At 31.2% G+C, this 19723-nt stretch overlaps 3 protein-coding genes across 14 annotated transcripts in view; 1 reads left to right on the top strand and 2 right to left on the bottom strand.

Moving 5' to 3' along the window:
* LOC106770878 (dymeclin) overlaps nt 1–3988 on the top strand; it is a 7659-nt gene extending 3671 nt beyond the window's left edge. For 2 of the 5 annotated variants that reach the window (XM_022785123.1, XM_022785125.1), the window contains 11 exons: nt 192–294; nt 539–664; nt 746–859; nt 1435–1553; nt 1670–1754; nt 1842–1934; nt 2072–2161; nt 2337–2456; nt 2536–2657; nt 2826–2883; nt 3730–3988. In XM_022785123.1, the coding sequence (XP_022640844.1) occupies nt 192–294; nt 539–664; nt 746–859; nt 1435–1553; nt 1670–1754; nt 1842–1934; nt 2072–2161; nt 2337–2456; nt 2536–2657; nt 2826–2883; nt 3730–3789 (1090 nt within the window). In that variant the 3' untranslated portion in view covers nt 3790–3988. The remainder of the gene's footprint in view (nt 1–191; nt 295–538; nt 665–745; nt 860–1434; nt 1554–1669; nt 1755–1841; nt 1935–2071; nt 2162–2336; nt 2457–2535; nt 2658–2825; nt 2884–3729) is intronic. The other 3 variants (XM_014656713.2, XM_022785124.1, XM_022785126.1) reach the window with 3 other exon arrangements.
* A 1166-nt stretch (nt 3989–5154) lies between these two features.
* Nucleotides 5155–9646, bottom strand: LOC106771079 (pentatricopeptide repeat-containing protein At1g62914, mitochondrial). 6 transcript variants are annotated; one of them, XM_022785055.1, is made up of 6 exons: nt 9462–9646; nt 6926–9073; nt 6719–6751; nt 6535–6602; nt 5644–5933; nt 5155–5555 (listed from the first exon to the last, which is right to left on the bottom strand). In XM_022785055.1, the coding sequence occupies exon 2, from the start codon at nt 8900–8902 to the stop codon at nt 7076–7078; it is 1827 nt and encodes a 608-aa protein (XP_022640776.1). In that variant the 5' UTR covers nt 8903–9073; nt 9462–9646; the 3' UTR covers nt 5155–5555; nt 5644–5933; nt 6535–6602; nt 6719–6751; nt 6926–7075. The 6 variants fall into 6 exon arrangements, with proteins under 6 accessions (XP_022640776.1, XP_022640777.1, XP_014512463.1 ...); XM_022785056.1 differs by having other exon boundaries at nt 6535–6751; nt 6926–7531; nt 7637–9073; XM_014656977.2 differs by having other exon boundaries at nt 6535–6751.
* A 1465-nt stretch (nt 9647–11111) lies between these two features.
* LOC106770973 (uridine 5'-monophosphate synthase-like) lies at nt 11112–15757 on the bottom strand. 3 transcript variants are annotated; one of them, XM_022784988.1, is made up of 8 exons: nt 15330–15442; nt 12885–13738; nt 12604–12687; nt 12250–12332; nt 12040–12127; nt 11700–11954; nt 11268–11403; nt 11112–11229 (listed from the first exon to the last, which is right to left on the bottom strand). In XM_022784988.1, the coding sequence occupies exons 2-7, from the start codon at nt 13680–13682 to the stop codon at nt 11275–11277; spliced, it is 1437 nt and encodes a 478-aa protein (XP_022640709.1). In that variant the 5' UTR covers nt 13683–13738; nt 15330–15442; the 3' UTR covers nt 11112–11229; nt 11268–11274. The 3 variants fall into 3 exon arrangements, with proteins under 3 accessions (XP_022640709.1, XP_022640710.1, XP_014512321.1); XM_022784989.1 differs by lacking the exon at nt 15330–15442 and adding an exon at nt 15597–15757 and having other exon boundaries at nt 11112–11403; XM_014656835.2 differs by lacking the exon at nt 15330–15442 and adding an exon at nt 13896–14020 and having other exon boundaries at nt 11112–11403.
* Nucleotides 15758–19723: the final 3966 nt, after the last annotated feature.

Raw genomic sequence — 19723 nt, 5'->3', positions numbered from 1 at the left:
ATATATATATATATATATATATATACACGAATGACGTTATGGGTATGCATGTGGTATCTTTATATTTTGTTTTACTTTTCTTAAAGCAAGCGTGTCTGTAATATATGCATAACGTACTTTTAGTGTATTCTTCATTAGATTTAATTTTAAATGACACCATTGTAAACATTTCAAAATTTTTCCCTCTCTAGGTGCTTAGCTGATGAAACAGCTGTCTTACTTCTGTACTCATTGTTGCAAGGGAATTCCACCTTTCTGGAGTATGTCTTGGTCCGGACTGATTTGGATACACTGGTGCGAAGAAATAATTTTAAATCCTCTTGAGAAAAAGTGGAATGAATTGATTATTATATTGTATGGATAAATATTAGTGGAATTCCTTGACTATGATTTGATATATGTAACTGGTTGATTTGAAAATCTGACAACTCATTCCTATATCTTAATCATACCAGTCTTACCAGTGCTTCTAGAATGAATGAGAATCGAGTCATGGTCTGATAATCCGATCTTTGTGTTTATCTTATGAAATTAACAGTTAATGCCCATTCTCGAAGCATTATATGATGCTCGAAGGAGAACAGCCAATCAAATTTACATGTTGTTGATTATACTTCTTATACTTAGTCAAGATTCTTCTTTCAATGCGGGAGTTCATAAGCTTGTAAGACTTGTTTTTTGGCATTAGACAAAGTCTTATTCTGTAATGATTGTGTCACTAGTAATCTAGTACGTTTATGGACAGATATTACCGACGGTTCCATGGTACAAAGAACGACTCCTCCTCCAGTCTTCTCTTGGTTCCCTCATGGTCATCATTCTTATCAGAATTGTACAGTATAATTTGTCTAAACTCCGGGTACGGGTCTTAATGGAAGTGGAACTATTAATTTAATTACCCCATGTATTTAAGCTTCCATTTTCTTCTGGTTGATTATTTAAGTTTCATAGTATTAGTACACTGGCTAATTGAGATGGCTATTATGAGAGACTTGTTGACTGTTCTTATGAGTTTATTAATCGAATATATAAATTGATTGATGCTGTGGGTTGAATTTTCTTGCTTAAATATCTTGTCTCATTTTTCAATTTCAAGGTACTTCAACTCAAGAAGATAAAAAACATTGGGTTGGCTTCTGATCCTAAACGCACAGTTTAATTTTTTTTCTCCTTACTCCAATCCTCAGCAAAAAAATAAAATAAAATTGCTTGTCTTAATTTTTTCCATATTTCAGAATGTTATGGATTGATGTGTTCCTGAGGAGCACATGCACATGTTTTTATTCCAGTAAATTATAAGTTTTGATTGTTGACCTTGATAGCACAATTTAGACTATCGTGTGTCTAAGCCTTTAAGTTTACATGAATCTACTTAATTATTTCTTTTATATGTTTAGATGTTGTTCTAAAAGGATATTGTTTGAATTGTGATAGGACGTATATCTTCATACAACGTGTCTGGCAACATTGGCAAACATGGCACCTCATGTCCACCATTTGAGTCCGTATGCATCTCAGAGGCTAGTCAGCCTCTTTCACATGCTATCAAGGAAGTATGTTGCTACTCTTTCTGGGCTTTCATAATAGACTATATCCATTTCATATTTATTATATCTTGAATGACTGATTTATTGTATAAAGGTTTGATTCTAATGTTGATTATCGTTAGGTATAACAAATTATCTGATCCCAGAGATAAGAAGCTCAATGATGCAGAAAACAACTCAATTGAAATAAGTAGCTTTGTAGATATGGTATGTGATAAAAGTTTTTCACTTTTATCATTCATTGACTACAAACTTTTGACCGTTACTTTTTCTAAATGTATCTTTTTTATACAGTCAGCGGAGTTGCACATATATACTGATTTCTTGAGGCTTGTACTAGAAATTATAAATGCAATTCTGACTTATGCATTGCCTAGAAATCCTGAGGTACAATGTAATGTTGCACTTGATTAATTTCAGGGTTGACATATGCAAAACAAATTGTACATGTTTCCCAATAATAAGAAACTATATTCGCTTTGTGACCTTTAACATCAAATGTGTTGCTTTTGTGACTGGGACAGGTGGTGTATGCAATAATGCACAAGGAGGATGTCTTTCAGCCGTTCAAGAACCATCCCCGCTTCAGTGAGCTCATTGAAAACATCTATACTGTACGTTTCATGTATTTCCTTCTTAGTCTACAACATTAGGCATTTTCCCTTTTAAATCTTGCAACTTTAAAGGAACACATTTCATAGTCTTTAGTTACATTTGTGAATATTGTCTTTGTATAATACATCATGTCTCTAGAGTGTTCAAGTAATGTGGTCTATTTTATATTTGCAGGTGTTAGAATTTTTTAACAGCCGCATGGATGCCCAAAGAATGGATGGTGGATGGTCAGTCAATGAAGTACTCCAAGTGGTAACTGTAAACTGTCGGTCTTGGCGTGTTGATGGGATGAAGGTAAAATGAAAATATCTATCATTTGTGGTTTCTGATGATCACTTGCCTTGCTTCTGTAAGACTGTATCTTGTTTGGCAGATGTTTACTCAACTGCACTTCACGTATGAACAAGAGAGTCACCCAGAGGAGTTCTTTATCCCATATGTCTGGAAGCTAGTACTCTCCAAATGGTATGGAGATTCTTATCCACATACCTTATGGTGACTATTTGCAACTTTTTTTCTCTTTTATTGTTCGAACTTTGTTGATTATGGAGATATATTAAATTCATCATCTTGTTTTTTTACTCTAACTTTTGTTGATTACCTTTTTAATATGGTTTTCTTGCTCTGTGCATGTTTCTGATGTGAAAATTCTGTCGTCTGCAGTGAATTTGAATTCAATGCAACAGCTATAAATTTGTTTCCAGCTGATATACCTACCAAAGTACGTATCTGAATCTCCAGTGTATATTTATATATATTTTTTAGATAAGCTCTGTTCAGATCTCTATAGCATTCCCTGTAATCAAATAACACATTCCTCTAGTATTTTTGTTCCTCAATCCTTCCATAGTATCTAAACATGCTTGTTGCTGCCGCTGCTTATATGACTGTTTCAATGATGGAATGAATACTACATTAGGATTTTTTTTTTCCTGATAAAAGAACAAGCTAAGGAGTGAATATAAGTTCAGCTGATCATCTCTTTCTTTTCACGTTTGAAAGGAAATTGAGCTGTTGTCCTGTGATCAAATTTACTTTCTCTTGTCAAAATGGAAAAATAAAGGACAATGTTTTCCTCTGTTTGGTTTAATTTTTTTTTTTTTTTTCAAAATACTAGAGTTCTAAAAACAAAGTAAAAAGGAGAGAAAAAAGGAGGCTAGAATGTGCAACTTATTTCTAAAAACTACTTCAGTCAGTTTTTCTTTTCTAAAATCCACTTTATCCCTGCCTTTCTTTTATCATCAGCTCCCTTAATTCGTAAAAGTTTTTCACCATTTTTTTTAAGTAGAAGAAAAACTAGGAAAAAAGCAGTCAGGCAATACTAGTAAGGTCTTGTCTGCTCTGTCATTATTTCAAGTGATATTGTGTAATGCATAATTCAAGCTACGTTTCCTTTAACTTCTAAGCAACTTCTCTTTGACTGATGAAAAAAATAATGGAGTAAAGAATGGAAGAATGGTTTTTTATGGTATATGATTTGTTGCTTTGGTTTCTTTTGCATAGGTCTGACATACTTATACATTAACTTGGATTATTGTCTTCAATGACAAAATTCACTGTGTTGCAGAAACTTGACAATGGGGTGGAGGGAAATACATTCCAAAACAGTGACTTTGATCAAGTCTGAGTATCAGCTTGATCCGTTGCCAAGTACTCCAATTCTGTTTGTGAATATTTGTATAGATAAATTAGTTACAAAAATGTAATGTTCTCATTCTTTTCTGTTCATAAATTTTGAATGTAATTGTTCACTCCTGAAGATGAAAATGGTTTGAGATATCCACGTAATGAATAAATGATGATGCTAACATGTCATCCATGTTATGTCAGTTTATACAAGTTTGCCATCACTTGCACTTCATTTTATGATTTTGTAGTAGCTTTATGATAAAGGCAAATCATCTTGGTACATCTCGATTTAGTTATTTAATATGCAAAATAATAATAATTATGTTGTAATGTCAAAGAAGATCAATTTGTCCTTAAATTATACAAAATATGATTGAGATATTTTTTACATATCTAATAACTAAATTATAATTTTTACTTTTTCCAAGACTTTTTAATCACTATATTATCACCCATTTATAATTTAAGAGGTCAAAATTGTCATTCATTTCTACCTCTAATTAACTTGTCCTGAGGAACAATTATATTTAAGCGAGTGTAAGTATGAAACTTTGGAACACAAGTGCATGGTATTGAATCAAATTATTTGATTGAAGAAATATCATTTATAAGTCTAAGAAGGAAACATTGGCATGCCAAGAGTTGGGAGTTTTGTAGAAATTAACTTGTAAAAAGGCTGATTTCATTTTTTTTTATCTTTTCTAGAAATATTTATAGAAAATTTTTCCATTGATACTCATTATGTGAAATAATGACTCTCACTAAAATGAGTGCTACATTATCACATGGATTTTTAGGAAGATGTTCACTCTTAAGAACTATTGATCTTTACATAAGAATTTCATAAGAACTAATTTTTACTTTTATAAGGTAACTTGTTGATGTTGGTATAAAAGCTTCAAATTTAAAGATTTAATAATAATAATAATAATAATAATAATAAAAATAATAGATGAATTAAAAATCTTGTACTTGAATATGGGTTTATATCATAATTTGTGGTCTAAATTTATTGTAAGTGATTTCTTTATTTTTTATGTTGTTTTGTTTAAATGACTACTTCATGGGAAAGTATTTTAATTTGTTTAAAATTTTAACTTTTACTATTAAAATGTTCTTGTTTAATTTGTAAGAAAAATATAATTTAATTAATTTAAAATTTTATTTTAATAGGTTAATTTTGCTTAAGCACTTCAAAGTCTAAAGATCGATTAAAATAGTTTAAAAGTTATACTTTAGTGATTCCAATCCTTTAAAAATATGTTTTACCATATTAAAATTCTGCAACAAAACATTAGTTTCATATGAATGCAATAACATTAATCTATTAAAACTTGAGAATTTTATATAAAAGATATCTCAATCTATTTGGGTTATCCATTTAGAACAGGTTATAAATCATTTCTGAACAATGAAATCAGCTTTACAAACTAAAAACACACTTCTTAGATAGTTATCTTTTCTTCTCATCTTGTGCTACACTTTATCCATGCGATCATTTTCCTCTTTCGAATTTCCTTGGTGTATGGGCTATAAATGCAAAGTCCTTTCTTTTTCAAAGCCTTCAAGTCAATGAAAACCATATATATCTCCCTTTCTTCACTCTTCCTTATTTTTTTTTCTTTTTATTAGAATTCACTTCAATGAAGACCCTGAATAAGGAGGAAAGAGGAATGGAAGAGATTATGGTGGAAGGAAGCTATAATCAAGATGTACTTTGGGATGTTAATCAAGATGTTATAGCTGCCCAAGAATTCTCTTCATCTGCAAAATAGATGCATAAATATCAAATTTCATCGAATAAATGACTTCAAACAATGTATCATTTAACCGTTTAGCAGGAATTGCTCACCATGCATGACAACAATGGCCCCATACCATTAAGTATGGTCAGCTACATAGATTAGATGAAGCCACCAGACTCGGGAAAAAACCAAATTCATATGAATATTATTTGCAGATCCCTTTTAATATTTTTTTCTCTCGTGCCTGTTATGGTCTCCCTTTACCCGTTTTTCGCAGAAAATAAAAAAAATTCTTGTAGCTTTCCTTCGATGGCACCTTGAAAAGCTTGAAGGAGCAGTGAATATAAAGCAGCCGGAGCAACTTCTCTAGCTGTTGCCCCGATGACACTGTCAATGCCTGCAATTAAATATCACATAAGATAAGAACGTAAAACATGTACAACAAACAGATTCTTAAAACTATTATAATATAGGTCTATTTGATACAAAGTTCTTTCTATATATTTTCGGGATAAAAACAATACATAAAGTAAAAATAGCGATGTATAAACTAATTTTTATAAACTACATCTTATTAACTTCTCTAAATTTAATGTTTACCTCACCTATAAACTAGTTTTAACTTAAATAGAGATCTTAGTTTCATTTTTTTCCTTCTTATTTCTCTCTTCTAAAATTATTTATGCAGAAATTTCTCCAAACATATACTACGTAACAAACAAAGGACTTTTCTTTCCAATTCTGAAAGGGTCAATGAAGAATTTAATCTTCAAGCCTTAACTATACAGTCTTCTGTCAAGAAAAATCTGTACACCTAACCACAACATCCAGGTCTGCCACATAACTAAAGCTAATTAATTAATTAATTAATAATGATAATAATAATAATAATAAAGGCAAAATATGATGTTCGTCACTTCAGATTTGCCTTAGAAACCATGTGAAATTTAAAATAACATTCAAATACACTTAAGCTCCAAATCAACGATAAATATTACCTGGAGTCGAAATTGAAGGCAGTCGGAAAAAAGGGGGAGCAGTTCCCTGGAACAGGGTGCCCTAGTGACTGCAAGCAGCATTTCCACTCAGTAAACTTTCATAAATCACAACCAGTGAACGCAAAGATGTATATTGCAATCAGGGAAGGCCTAGAAATTGTCAAAGAAATATACATCAAACAACCTTTTTCCTTTGCCATGTTTCCCGAAAGATGTTCTGTTAAAGAATTTAGGAAAAGTGAACATATATTATATACTTGAAAAGGATAAAAACAATTGGGATTTGAGATAAAAGAATACAGCACATTATCTAGTCCAACATATGAAACCCAAAAGTAACGAGCATTTAATGACCATAAAAGTTAATTAAATTGAAACTAAAACTTCTAACCTTGTTTTCCACACATGTAGTGATCATTTGTCAAAAAAGCTTCCTCAGCTTCATCATTCCCACATTTTTCTCCAAAGCAGATGAATAACTGACTCCGATATCCGAAGGGAACCGATTGCCTTCCTTTTATTGTATAAGTAAGGCAAGTCTTTATTCTAAAAATCCACCTTTACAAAGTTCATTTATTATATAGGTTAGGACATCTGGATGATAGCCTCTAATGAAAAGATACTGGAAAATCTTCCGTGCAGTCTTTGGCCTCCCACTTTTGTGCAACCCATTTATAAGTATATTGTATGTGCGCAAATTTGGACTAATATCCTGATCAATTTGATATTTTAATAGTGCAATTGCCTTGTCAAGTTGCTTCACGTTGCATAAAGCATCTAACAAAATATTGTAGGTCACAATATCTGGAACCAAATTTTCGAAACGCATTTGATTAAAAAGATTCCTGGCTTCATCCAATCTTCTATTCTTGCAACAGCCACTAATCAAGATGTTGTAGGTCATAATATCTGGAACCAAATTCTTGAAACACATTTGATTAAAAAGATTCATGGCTTCATCCAATCTTCTATTCTTGCAACAGCCACTAATCAAGATGTTGTAGGTCATAATATCTGGAACCAAATTCTTGAAACACATTTCATTAAAAAGATTCATGGCTTCATCCAATCTTCTATTCTTGCAACAGCCACTAATCAAGATGTTGTAACTCCAAACATTAGGGGCAAAACGTCTTTCAATGATGAGATGTTTAAAAAATGCAATTGCCTTGTCAACATGCTCACTACTACATAAAGATTCTAACAAGATATTGTAAGTTATAATATTTGGAACTAAATTCGTAAGACGCATATGTTCAAGTAATCTCTTAGCTTCACCCACTCTTTCAATCTTGCAATAACCTTTAATCAAGATGTTATAGCTCCAAACATCAGGCACCAAACCCCTTTCAATCATCCCATGAAATAATTCTCTTGCCTCTTCCACTCTATCAATCAAACAATACCCATGCATCAAAATAGTATAAGTAGTAATGTCAGGTTGTTCACCTCTTTCAATCATCCTATGAAATAATTTTTTTGCCTCACCAACTTTATTGTTTAAACAATATCCATTCATCAAAATATTGTAACTAATAATGTCATGTTCACCTCTTTCAATCATCAAATTAAATAACTCTCTTGCCTCATCCACTTTATTGTTTAAACAATACCCATTCAGCAAAGATCTAACTTCTTTCCGTTGGCCTGCACGACACAAACCATAAATTAATGAACTAAAAGTGAAAATATCTGGGCAAATTCCCTGAACGATCATTTTGGAACACAAAACACGTGCCTCATTTATATGTCCATCTTTGCACAAAACATGGATAACTGTATTGTACATTACAATATTGGGCTTAGCCACCTGTCCCCGAAGCAGTTGAATGGCAGCTCCTGTGTTTCCCATCTTACTCTTACACAGCCCATTGATAAAGGTTCCGTGGAGAACATCATCAAACAGATTCCTTCGTGCAACCATATCGTAAATGTGTAGTGCATCCAGCATCATATCATTAAGACACAACCCCTTTATCAGCGTAGTAAAAGTCACAACATTTGGTTGACAACCCCACTTAAGAATCTTACCCATTACAGAGAATGCAAAATTCATCCGACCCATGTGGCAGAAACAGTTGATCAAAATGTTAAAAGTGACAGTAAACGGCACAACACCCTTAGATTCCATTAGGTTATATAGTTTAATAGCTGTCGTATAGTATTTCATCTTCACAATCATTCCTAAGATTTTGGTGAATTCCACAATCGATGGCAGGGGATGCATATCAACCATGCGATGAAACAAAGCCACAGCATCATCAATACCACAAAATCTGTAAGTGCTTTGCGATGGCGATGGCTGCGAATGTAGATGTATCCTCCTCATATGTGGCATAAGAAGGCGAGGAAGTTTCAGGAATTGCATACCTTGCCGTATACCACATGTGCTCTACTCCAAACACAACACAATATGCTCACTCTAAATTTCTCAGTCCTTCCTTATGTCCTTCCACTAGGTTTAACAACGAAACAGTAGAACTACATGGAAGAATGAAAACAGCTCCCTTATCCATGAACTCTTTATTTTCTGCACTAACTAAAACAGAGAAAATATAAATTAACAGACAACGAATATTGTTCAACAAAATAACCACAAACAAAATAAAAAATGTAAGTTAAAAACCAAATGGGTGTGTAAAAATTTCTTTCTTTTTTCTCAAAAATGTAATCCTCTAAGAAAAGGAACTAACAAACAGGTAGCAAAGAGAGACATTTTGACAAACAGAAAGAGTGCATACAGACACATACGTATTGAAAAACCGTCAATTTTTTTAATAAAGTGAGATTGGTTTTCAGTATATAGACGTGATGCAAAATGACAGAGTCATAGCTACAAATTGAACAAAGTTGGGGGAACATAATATAACATGATAGGAGTGCACAGAGTGAAAGGCGAGATGGTGAAAAATGGTTTAAAGGGTTACTGGAGAGGCAAAGACTTGAACTTGAGTATGGTAGAATGAGCGGCAAGAGTTGTTTGTGTTTCTTCCGTTTGCTGAGGCAGTGGGGTGGTGGTGGTGGTGGTGGTGCCCTGAAAGAAAACAGCGTGAGTCCACCTTAGGTATTCTTCAGTTTAAACTTTCTTCACACCATGTTTTCCAAACGAAAAATGAATAAAAAAAATAAAGTGAAAATGGAATGTTATAAATATAATAAACACAATTAAAAAAATACACTTATTATTAAGCATTTTGTATGATAACAATTTTACAATAACTGTATTTAAATATATATATATATATATATATATATATATATTTCTTGTTTGACAAGTTATAACGTTTTCTTTCAACTAATTAAGCTTTATAAATATGAAATATTGATTGATATTAAGTGTCATCTTATAATATACGGATAGTATTTAATAGTTTATAACATTTTATTAATATTTACGAATGAAATATCTAATATATAAACTAGTAAATTTTTACAATGACAATAATTTATAAATTTTTATGTTAAAAATGTTTAATATGTTTAAAACACAATAATAATAATATATTTATCATATTTTTTTAAAAAAAAAAAATCTACGTTTTTTAATATGCATATATCACGTATCATATTTTATTATTTTTAAAAAAAAAAACATATCATTGGATTAGACATGTAATCAACATAATATTCTCATATAATGATTGGTATCAATGTTCAATGCTTAAAGTTATTGTCATTTAAATATGTTATTTTTCTTGGAATTAATCTAGAGTATCTATATAATATATAGATAGCAAACAAGGTTAACCTTCATCTGACTTTAATTCTTAAGATGAATATATCAGCATAGAAGTAAATTAATGTTGATTGAGACTGAAATCAAGATATCAATAATATGTTGTAGTATTTGTATTGAGAAGGACCAATGGGAAGATGTAGAATCTTAATTAGAAGAATATTTAGAGAACTTCGATTTGTATGGTTGTCTTTGATGATATATTTTTTGTTTCTTTGTTTTATATTGTCTTGTAAAAGGGTTAAAAGAATTAATATATTTTTTACTGATAAAAATAATGTGTCGTATCCAATATATGTATTGTGTTTGTGTATCATAAGTGCTACATATAACACAACAAATAAACATATTACCTATTAAATATTAAATATAAAAAGGCACATAAAACTTATTTAGTTTTTGTTATTTTGTTCTTTTGCTTATTAAAACATTTTAAAATTTATGTTATTAATTGAATGAAGATAAACTTAAATCTATGTAATGGAAGTTAAAACATACATTTAAGCTTTATTATAATAATATAGGATTACTATATAATGAGAAGTGAAACAGAGGAGGATTTCATTGCTGCATCCGTCAATCCATTTTCTTTTCAATTACAAAAATCTAATTTTATCACTCAGAAATTGGGAAGCTAAGGAATCTATAGAATAGTAGTTTAGCTTAGAGAAATTATTGAGGCAAGGAGAATGATACATACCTATATATATATATATATATATATATATATATATATATATATATATATATTATTCATTTATATTTATTTTATTTAGGGAAGTGTTATTAAACTTATTATCATTCTAAATTTCATTTTTCTTATTAAACTTTCTTCAGAAAATTAACAAAAAAAGATCCCCTCTGATATTGCAGTTGAAAAATGTCATCAATGTTATATTGTACCCAAAACCATCTTTCTCCTGGTGAGATTAGATGTCCCATTAAAACCTAATTTTGACACATAATTTTGACTCATCCTTTTCTTATTCTGTAGGGTTCAAGCATCAAGAACACTTGGCCAAATATGCTTTCCACCCTTCAAGCCGGTATTCACGAGCTGCCTCAACAGGATTTGCTGCTTTGATTATGCCACGTCCCACAATGATTATGTCACTGCCCCTATCGTGAATCACCTGAAAAAGAAAGTGAAAAAAGAAAACTAGGATCAATTTTTTCATAACCTAAAATTGGTGTAAGAGTTATTTCATATTGAGTTATTCAGTTTTTTTCTATTTTACTTGTAGAAATTCAAACAAGTGAACTTCTCTTTTTAATGCTCTATGCAGAAAGCAAGGGACTGTATGGTAGAAACTAGTTCACCCTCCCTCTTCCTTTTTTCTTCAATTTTGTTTGTTTTCAATCCAAGAAAGAACAACAAATAATGGGGAGAAAATACTTGTGCAAATCATTGTCAAAAGCAGTAACTTACAGAGTATGGAGTGTTGTATTGTTGGCCTAAAGCATCACCACCAGTTACCATTTGAACTCCAGGGGTTGCCTGAATGAAAGAGGGGTTTATAGGTGCTCCTGGCCATGATGCAGGATTGACTGAGATGAAGCCAATTACAAAATCAGAATGATCCTCGGCAATTTTTACTGCAGCTGCGACGTAATCTCCCTTGGCAAGGTTACCTGCTGAACTCATTTCAGCAAGAAGTAACAGACCCCTGCCACGAGGTAAACCCTGAGTATGGTTCAAGAAACTAGTTAGGCCACGAGTTGAGGTGTTGCTATGGTGTAAAATAATTATATTTACTACTGGTGCAGACCTTCAATTTTAATCCATCAACAATTCCAGGACCCGAGATTATGTGAGCATTTACTATATGAGCCCAATCCAATATTTGAAAGATCCCTCTGAGACAGTGGAATAGAAGTATAAGTCATGCTGAATGCAGAAATGTATGAGAGTCATGCTGAATGCAGAAATGTATGAGAGGAATCCCCAAAAGGATTCCATGACAATTAAGCAGGCTTACCCTGCATACTGCATGCTCACTGTGTTACCAATATCAGCAAATTTACGATCCTCAAAGATCAAGAAGTTATGTTTTTCTGCAATCTTCAATAGAATAAACCATATATTAGACTCAAGTAGACCAGAAATTTAAAAGATTGCTTGAAACATATCACAGGCAATGCTCAAAGTACATAACATAAGGCCCTTATCATCATAGGTTAAAGGCAGGAATCACCATCCTGTTTGAATAAATCCAAGCAAATAGTCTAGGTGTGATTATGACAACAATATAAGGAACCAAAAGGTTTCTTGAGCCATCCGGAAAAGAGAATAATATGAAAAAAAAAGAAAAGAACTTCTTCTAGCACTATACCGAGAGAAGCTTTGAGCCAAATTCAGGAGTAAAATCTGGAAAAATATCCACATGAGTCTTCAGCAGGCAAATCTCAGGTCCAACCTGAGAAAGAAAACCAACCAAATAGTCAAAAAGAAAATATATGATCATTGTCAATCTTTTTCTAATTAGAACCCAATTGATGTTAATAAGTCAAAAAACACAGAATTCTTTAAAGTACAAAAGCAAGAAAGAATTCTGCAAGCTAATGATCCGAGTGAGAAAATTAGTAGTGTCCAAGAAAACGACATCGGGACTACCTTCTCAGCTATTTCAATCAATTCAGCTGCAGTTCCAACATCGGCAGCCAGACACAAATTACTCGACTTCGCAGCCATTATCTCAAACAACCTCTTTCCCATTGGATTCTTTGAGAACCTAGCCCTCTCCTCAAATGGCAAAGCCTTGACCTTTATTGCAGGCTTCTCCACCTTTGCCACAGCCGCAACCTTCCAATTCTCCTCTAAGAACTTCGTAACAACCCCTACCATCTCTTCATCAAGTTTCCCATGATTGCTCAAAATTTTCACCATATCCGTCAATTTAATAATTGCATGCAGCTTGATGTCATTCTCCTCCAAATTTTCTCTCCCCCCTTGCTCTCTATCAATCAAGACAACAGCATCACTGATCTTCAACCCAGAAGCACGTAGTGGTGCCGCTGTTTCCAAAACCGATGTGCCACTTGTAACCAAATCCTCGATGATCAAGCAACTTTGGCCAGTCTTGAAATCACCTTCAATAGCTTTAGCAGTGCCATAATCTTTGATTTCCTTGCGGCGCATGACCATGGGAATGTTTTGGGCAAGGGAGACACATGTAGCAATTGGTAAGGCAGTGTAAGGGACACCACATACAAGATCATAGGAAGTGGAAGAGACTGAGGAAATAAGGGTTTGAGAGATTTGCTGGAGGAGAGAAGGGTAAGATATGATGAGACGTAGGTCTATGTAGATTGGTGAGAAGATGCCAGATTTGAGTTTGAAGTTGCCAAATTTGACGGCTGAAATCTCATAAAGTTGAAGAACTAGAGACTCTACCAATGATGATACTGACATTTCCTCCCTTTTTTCAGTGTGTCTCAAAAAGAGGATTTATGATCTTTAGAGATAACCTGTCTCATCCAGTATGAATAATAAAACTGTTAAATCAAAGAGTTCGAACAATTGGTGTACAGAGGTAAAAATTGCATAGATATTTTTGTTATACAATTATAAGCAACAGAATGAAATTCAAAACATTGACTCATAGTTACAGCATTCTCACCATACCTCACAGATCAAATCATAGATTGACCAATTCGCACAACATAATCACTATCACAATACAGAATAATGGGCAATGGCTAGAAGAAAATGAAAATTGTGTTCCGTAGTAGGTCACAGAGACACAGATCAATCCTACAAAAGGGAGCCAAAACCACAAATCTACCAAAATTGTTAGAGATATTATATTTAGTTTATATTTATCTCTTATATTTAGTTATGCTGTTTATATTTCTTATTTAGTTTGTTTATATTTCTTATTTGTATTTTGGACTTAATCCATATTTCTTCTATTATAAATAAATGACTCTACGTGTATATTCAACACAAAGGAGATTTCTCCTAATCTTCTTCCTATTTCATATGGTATCTAGAGTTTAGGTTCTGATCCGGCCTCTTCCACGGTCGCAGCCTCCGCAGCCGCCCTTGCCGAGCTTTTGGGCCAAAACTTATGTTGACAGACTATTTAGTTACAATTTAGGCCAACAAAAATCAAGTTTCCCCCTAATGTTGTAGTAGGGAATTGACTCGGGATTGAACCCATGAAAATGATGCGTGTTAAGTTTTAGATGGTAGGATATCTAAATGTAGAATAAATGGAACTTAAGAATGTCTGAATGCCGTGGAGAATGATAGAATGCATGCAACTAATCTAATTGACTGGTATGCCGCTAAACTTATACTCTAAAATGAAAATTCTGGACTAATGAATTGAAGGTTGAAACAGAACCAAAACAAATTAGACAATTGCAGAAATAATGCGCAGATGTTGGCTTCACAATGCAAAACTACACTAATGTATATACAAATGAGAAGATGAATTACCGTGCATTAAAGGAAAATTATAAAGATTAAAACTATGATAACCACGGCAAAATATGGATTCGAAGAATTGAAATTGAAACATGAACAGTAGAGTTAAAAATTTGGTTCCATTGAGTGAATTCAACTTTTACTCTACTCAAGAAGACCTCTTGTAAATTAAGGCTCTCTTTGGAGACCTCAGGTCCTAAAGCAGAACCACTAATGTGTAGAGCATGTAAGTTCAAGACATCCCATTGAAACTAGGAGAATTAAATCTGAATCACAACCAAGATTAAAGAAAGTAAACCCAAGCAGAGGGACCCTACAGAGTAGACATTGTACATCAATAATCAATTATATTATGCTAAAAAAATTGAAATGCAGTACAAGAATTAAAAGGCCAAGAACAGAATACAAACATCAACCGATTTAACTTCATGAACATCTAATAGTCTAGACTAAAACAGTACAAGATAAAGGGAAGAAAACGTAAAACAAATGTAAACTTTGCTAATTGAATCAAGACGGAAAAGAAAAAAACTAAAATTTTATTTCAAAAACAAATGCATTGAATTCAAGGAAACGTAAATGGGTAAAAGAAAGTTATTCAAGAAGCCGCGGTCACTTTGTACTCACCGCCTCTCAAGCCTCTGTAATGGTTTTCTATCTCCTTGGCTAGTTTGCGCTCAAAGGCATCGAATAACCCCGTACACGAATTGAAGAACCCTTTTTTTCCTTTCTCTAATCTTAACCTATTCTAATCTAGGAAGGAAAAGAAAAAAAATACAGAAGACGAAGATGATGATCTAATTATTGCAGTTTCGAGAAGAAAGAAAACTTCTTTTTTAACAGAAATATAAACCTAAATTTCCAGAAGAGGAGCAGAATTGGCAAAGCCCTAACCCTGGTTCTGCATGCAGGTTTGCATCAGCCTCTTCAAAACCCAACGAATACGCTCAGCTCCAATCCTTCCTTCCTTCGAGGCTATCACCTCCGATGTACTCAGCTCGAACCCTTCAGCATCGTGATTCCAGCAGCTGGGGCTGTACGTATTGGGCCCAAGATCACATATTATTAGTACACTGGCTAATTGAGAGGCTTGTTGACTGTTCTTGTGAGTTTATCAGTGGAATGTATAAATTGATTCATGCTGTGGATTGAATGTTCTTGCTTAAATATTTTGTCTCATTTTTCAATTTCAAGGTACTTCAACTCAAGAAGATCAAAACTTCGGATGTGCCGTTCGACCACAACCTTGGATGTTTTTTAATATTGTATCGATGCAGACCTTCAATTTCAATCCATCAACAATTCCAGGAACTAAGATTATATGAGCATTCACTGTGTGAGACATTGAAATAGAAATAAAAGTCATGTTGAATGCAGAAATGGATGAGAGGATTCCATGACAATTAAGCAGGCTTATCCTTCATACTGCAAATTTACAATCCTCAAAGATCAACAAGTAAAATTAAATTTGGTAGATAACTTTTCTATTAACTTTGAATGGACATAGATTGTGAAAATTAAAAATTTGTATGGATAAAAGCTATATACTATATAGAGATGAACATGTGAAAGAATATAATAACAAAAATGGAAACTTGTGTTTTGGCTTTAGATTGTGCAGAGACTGCTTTTCATGGAACTCTGTTCCTTTAACCTCTGTTTCTCACTCATAAGTAACAGTAAATTTTCCATCATAGATAATAATTAAAATTTCCATACAAAACTCCACAATTTTAGTGATCTTGTTCTCATTGCCTGCCAGAATAGATTCTCAACAATCTAGCACAAGTTATAGCTATGACCATACTGAGATTCTCACAGTCAAATATTCAAATTTTCCCACTCTCAGCCTTGCAACCCAACCAACAACTCTCTTCCTCATATGCATTCTTTCCATCACACATGTTTTTCACTTCATCAATGTCATTTTATCCTCCACCAATGCCTTTTCAACCATCACAAACAGTTGTTCAAGATCTTCGTTTTCTACAAAATCGGCAGAGTGATAAAGACAATGAAACACACAAACAATAAACAAAATGACAATTAAGAATATTAAGAAAAATACCTTCACATAGCACTAGAGGTTGAAGATAGATGAATCCAAAGTATTATGTAATATTAATTTTAATTATTATTATTATTATTATTATTTTTAACTCACATTTTCGTATTTCTAATATTACCTAAGCTTAAAAAATATTATTCCACATTTTTCATTATCTTTAAAAAAAAATTAAAAAGTTTAGAAAAAAAATTGTATAACTAAAGTCCATGAATCATGACAATTTTGATTTAGTATAAATTGAAAATTAATTATCACAAGTCCTCACAACTTTGATTCAAATATAAAGTCATCACCACTTATAACAACTTTCGCTGAACGAATTTATAAAGAAGTTGTCATCAGTCATAACAACTTCGTCTTTTTCAAAATTTAATAAAAAAGTTGTCTAGACTCATAAAGACTTATCATAAATCTATAAATAAAAACTCAACTACCTATTTTTGTAAATTACGGGGTAAATTATCCTATTTTTGAAAACTTACCCTTAATTCAAGTCACATATAAAATAAAATTGTATTGATACTGATTCTAAATTCTAAATTTCAATCTAAAATTGATCATCCGATGTAAATTTATGTGTTCCATCTAACTCAAACATAAAATATCAAATTTACATCCATTTCAAAAGGGTCAAATATAAATTTTAGTATTTATATACAAAAATATCACCAGTTATTTTTTAAATGAATTATTTTTTCACCGGAGACTTGTGATGTGGAAAAAATGTTTTTATGTTATTTTATTTACTCCCATTTATTACATTAATAAAAATTTCTAACATAACCAAATAACATATTTAATTCATTAACTCTGCTTAATTGGACAAAGTTTTGCTTTACAAGAAAAGCAACTCCTATATTTAAAATTAATATTATTAAAAATGAATATATATGTATAAAGTATTGTTTTTGACAATGTCTATATCATGAAAGATAGTGAATGAAAAAGCATTGTGGGGGAAATGAAAATTTGGCACCGAAGAAGATCCTTAAGTGATGGGATGTGTATGGTGGAAAGAGAATGAAATGAATATTCATCTTCATCTTCATCATCTTCTTCTTCATCATTCTTAATGAAATGAAATGGACCCCATAACTCCATTAATGCTCTTTGCAATATATGTACATACAAAACATTCAATATCTTGTCCACAACATTCATTTGGAACCACTTTTACTTCTTTTTTTTATTTTATTTTCACTCCTTCTATATATATATAATAGTCTTGAATCCTAGTTTTCTCTCATTCATTTCTCTTCTCTACTTTTCATTATCATGAAATTCTACTAGTTGAAGCTGCCAGCGTGATCTTAACTTTTCTTTCATTAAAGACGAGATTAGATTACGTGGTATCTTCATCCAGTTGTTCATTACATGATTTCTCTTATTTATATCTTTCTTATTATTTATATCAACTTTTCTTCCTTTTCATTATTAATAGATTTTAAGTATTTAATTTTGAGATAGGAAAGTGTAATTACTTCTCTTAATTTAAGTTTTTTTATTATAAAACAATCTAAACCTATTTTTATTTGAATTTGTGTATATGTTATAAATAAATCTCGGTGGCGTGTTGTTATTATTTATTATTATATTAATATTTATTATAATATTATTATACTTCTCATATAAATATTATTTTAATAAAAATATAATTTCACGATTAGTTATCTATAAATATAATTAGTATTATTTAAGAAATATTTACTCTCACCTTATCATAATATACTCGATCCTAATTTTTACTGATTTAATTGGTAAGGATCTTGTCAACAAACAAGTCCATGCTCAAGCTTCAAGTAAAATTACTGTATCTTTCCTAATTTGCAAAAATAAGAACATATATACTTTTTATACTTTCAATATAATAATACATATATTCTCATTAATTTTTGAACACATTTCTTAATAAATAATATTTATCTTATGAAAAATAAAAAAATTAAAGAAATTCTTATAAAGGAAAACTTGAATAATTTAATTATAGAAAAATTGTTGTTATAAAGATGTCTTTAAATGAAGTTAATATATCAATCTATGTAGCCAAAAACCCCTGTTTAATCTGTCCCGTGTACAAAATATATTTGGACAATTAGTTTCTAACACATTTGAGAGAAAATTGTTGGTAAAAGAAAATACATTATATTTTAATTTTAATTTAAAGATTAACCTTTATTGTACAATGAAATAAACTATTAATCATAATCCTTATTTTATTTATATTTATATATTGATTAAATTTATTGAAATTTCTTAATTATAATAAAAACAATTGAATTTGTTTATTATATTAATTTTATTCTACCTTAACACAATAAATGTATTTCTGTATAAAAGAATTACACTCTAATTATAAACAAATTATCGGTTATAATTTTCGGTCTAGTATCCAGGATTCAATCATTAATTATTTAAACTAAATTTACTTTTTTTAGTACAATTAATAATTATTAGTTATTAGTTATAACATTTCGGGATCATGATAACCCAACATTTATACATTTAAATCTTAGAGAAAATTATGAATATATTCTTGAAATTCTATAAAAAAATAATTTTTTCAAACCTTAAACAGAAAAAGAAAACGAAGAGAGTAACCTGTAATTTATTCTAATATATTTGCAACATAAATATATATATAGAACGTTAGTACGTCAATGTCTAATTAGTTTTTATCTTTTACATAAAATATAATTCATAAATTTTTAAAATAAAGAAAAACATTTAATGTTTTTGTAGCATTTATGAATAAATATCAACTTAAGATCAGTAACTTTTTTCTAAAAAAATGACTTAATTTAAACTAACCTTTTCATTGTCTTACTTTTCTTTTTCTGATATTTTATGCAAAGATTTTATAAGAAAAAACACTATATTTTTACCATTTCCTATATAAATCCTTAAAAGAGAGAAATTAAAACCTATGACTGAAACCATTTATAAATATTTAGCA

Source organism: Vigna radiata, chromosome 8, assembly GCF_000741045.1.
Source record: "Vigna radiata var. radiata cultivar VC1973A chromosome 8, Vradiata_ver6, whole genome shotgun sequence".
NCBI classification, from domain to species: domain Eukaryota; kingdom Viridiplantae; phylum Streptophyta; class Magnoliopsida; order Fabales; family Fabaceae; genus Vigna; species Vigna radiata.
The sequence above is the reverse complement of the archived record's forward strand: the minus strand, read 5'-3'. Positions and strand labels throughout refer to the sequence as shown.

Excerpts from the sequence above, each read along its gene's own strand:
- LOC106771079 (XM_014656977.2), bottom strand. The coding sequence starts at position 8,902 with ATGCAATTCCTGAAACTTCCTCGCCTTCTTATGCCACATATGAGGAGG.
- LOC106770973 (XM_022784989.1), bottom strand. The coding sequence starts at position 13,682 with ATGTCAGTATCATCATTGGTAGAGTCTCTAGTTCTTCAACTTTATGAG. Across the intron at positions 12,333-12,603 it reads TTGGCTCAAAGCTTCTCTCG|ATTGCAGAAAAACATAACTT; the intron begins GTATAGTGCTAG and ends ATTCTATTGAAG. Across the intron at positions 11,955-12,039 it reads TTGATGGATTAAAATTGAAG|GGTTTACCTCGTGGCAGGGG; the intron begins GTCTGCACCAGT and ends AACCATACTCAG.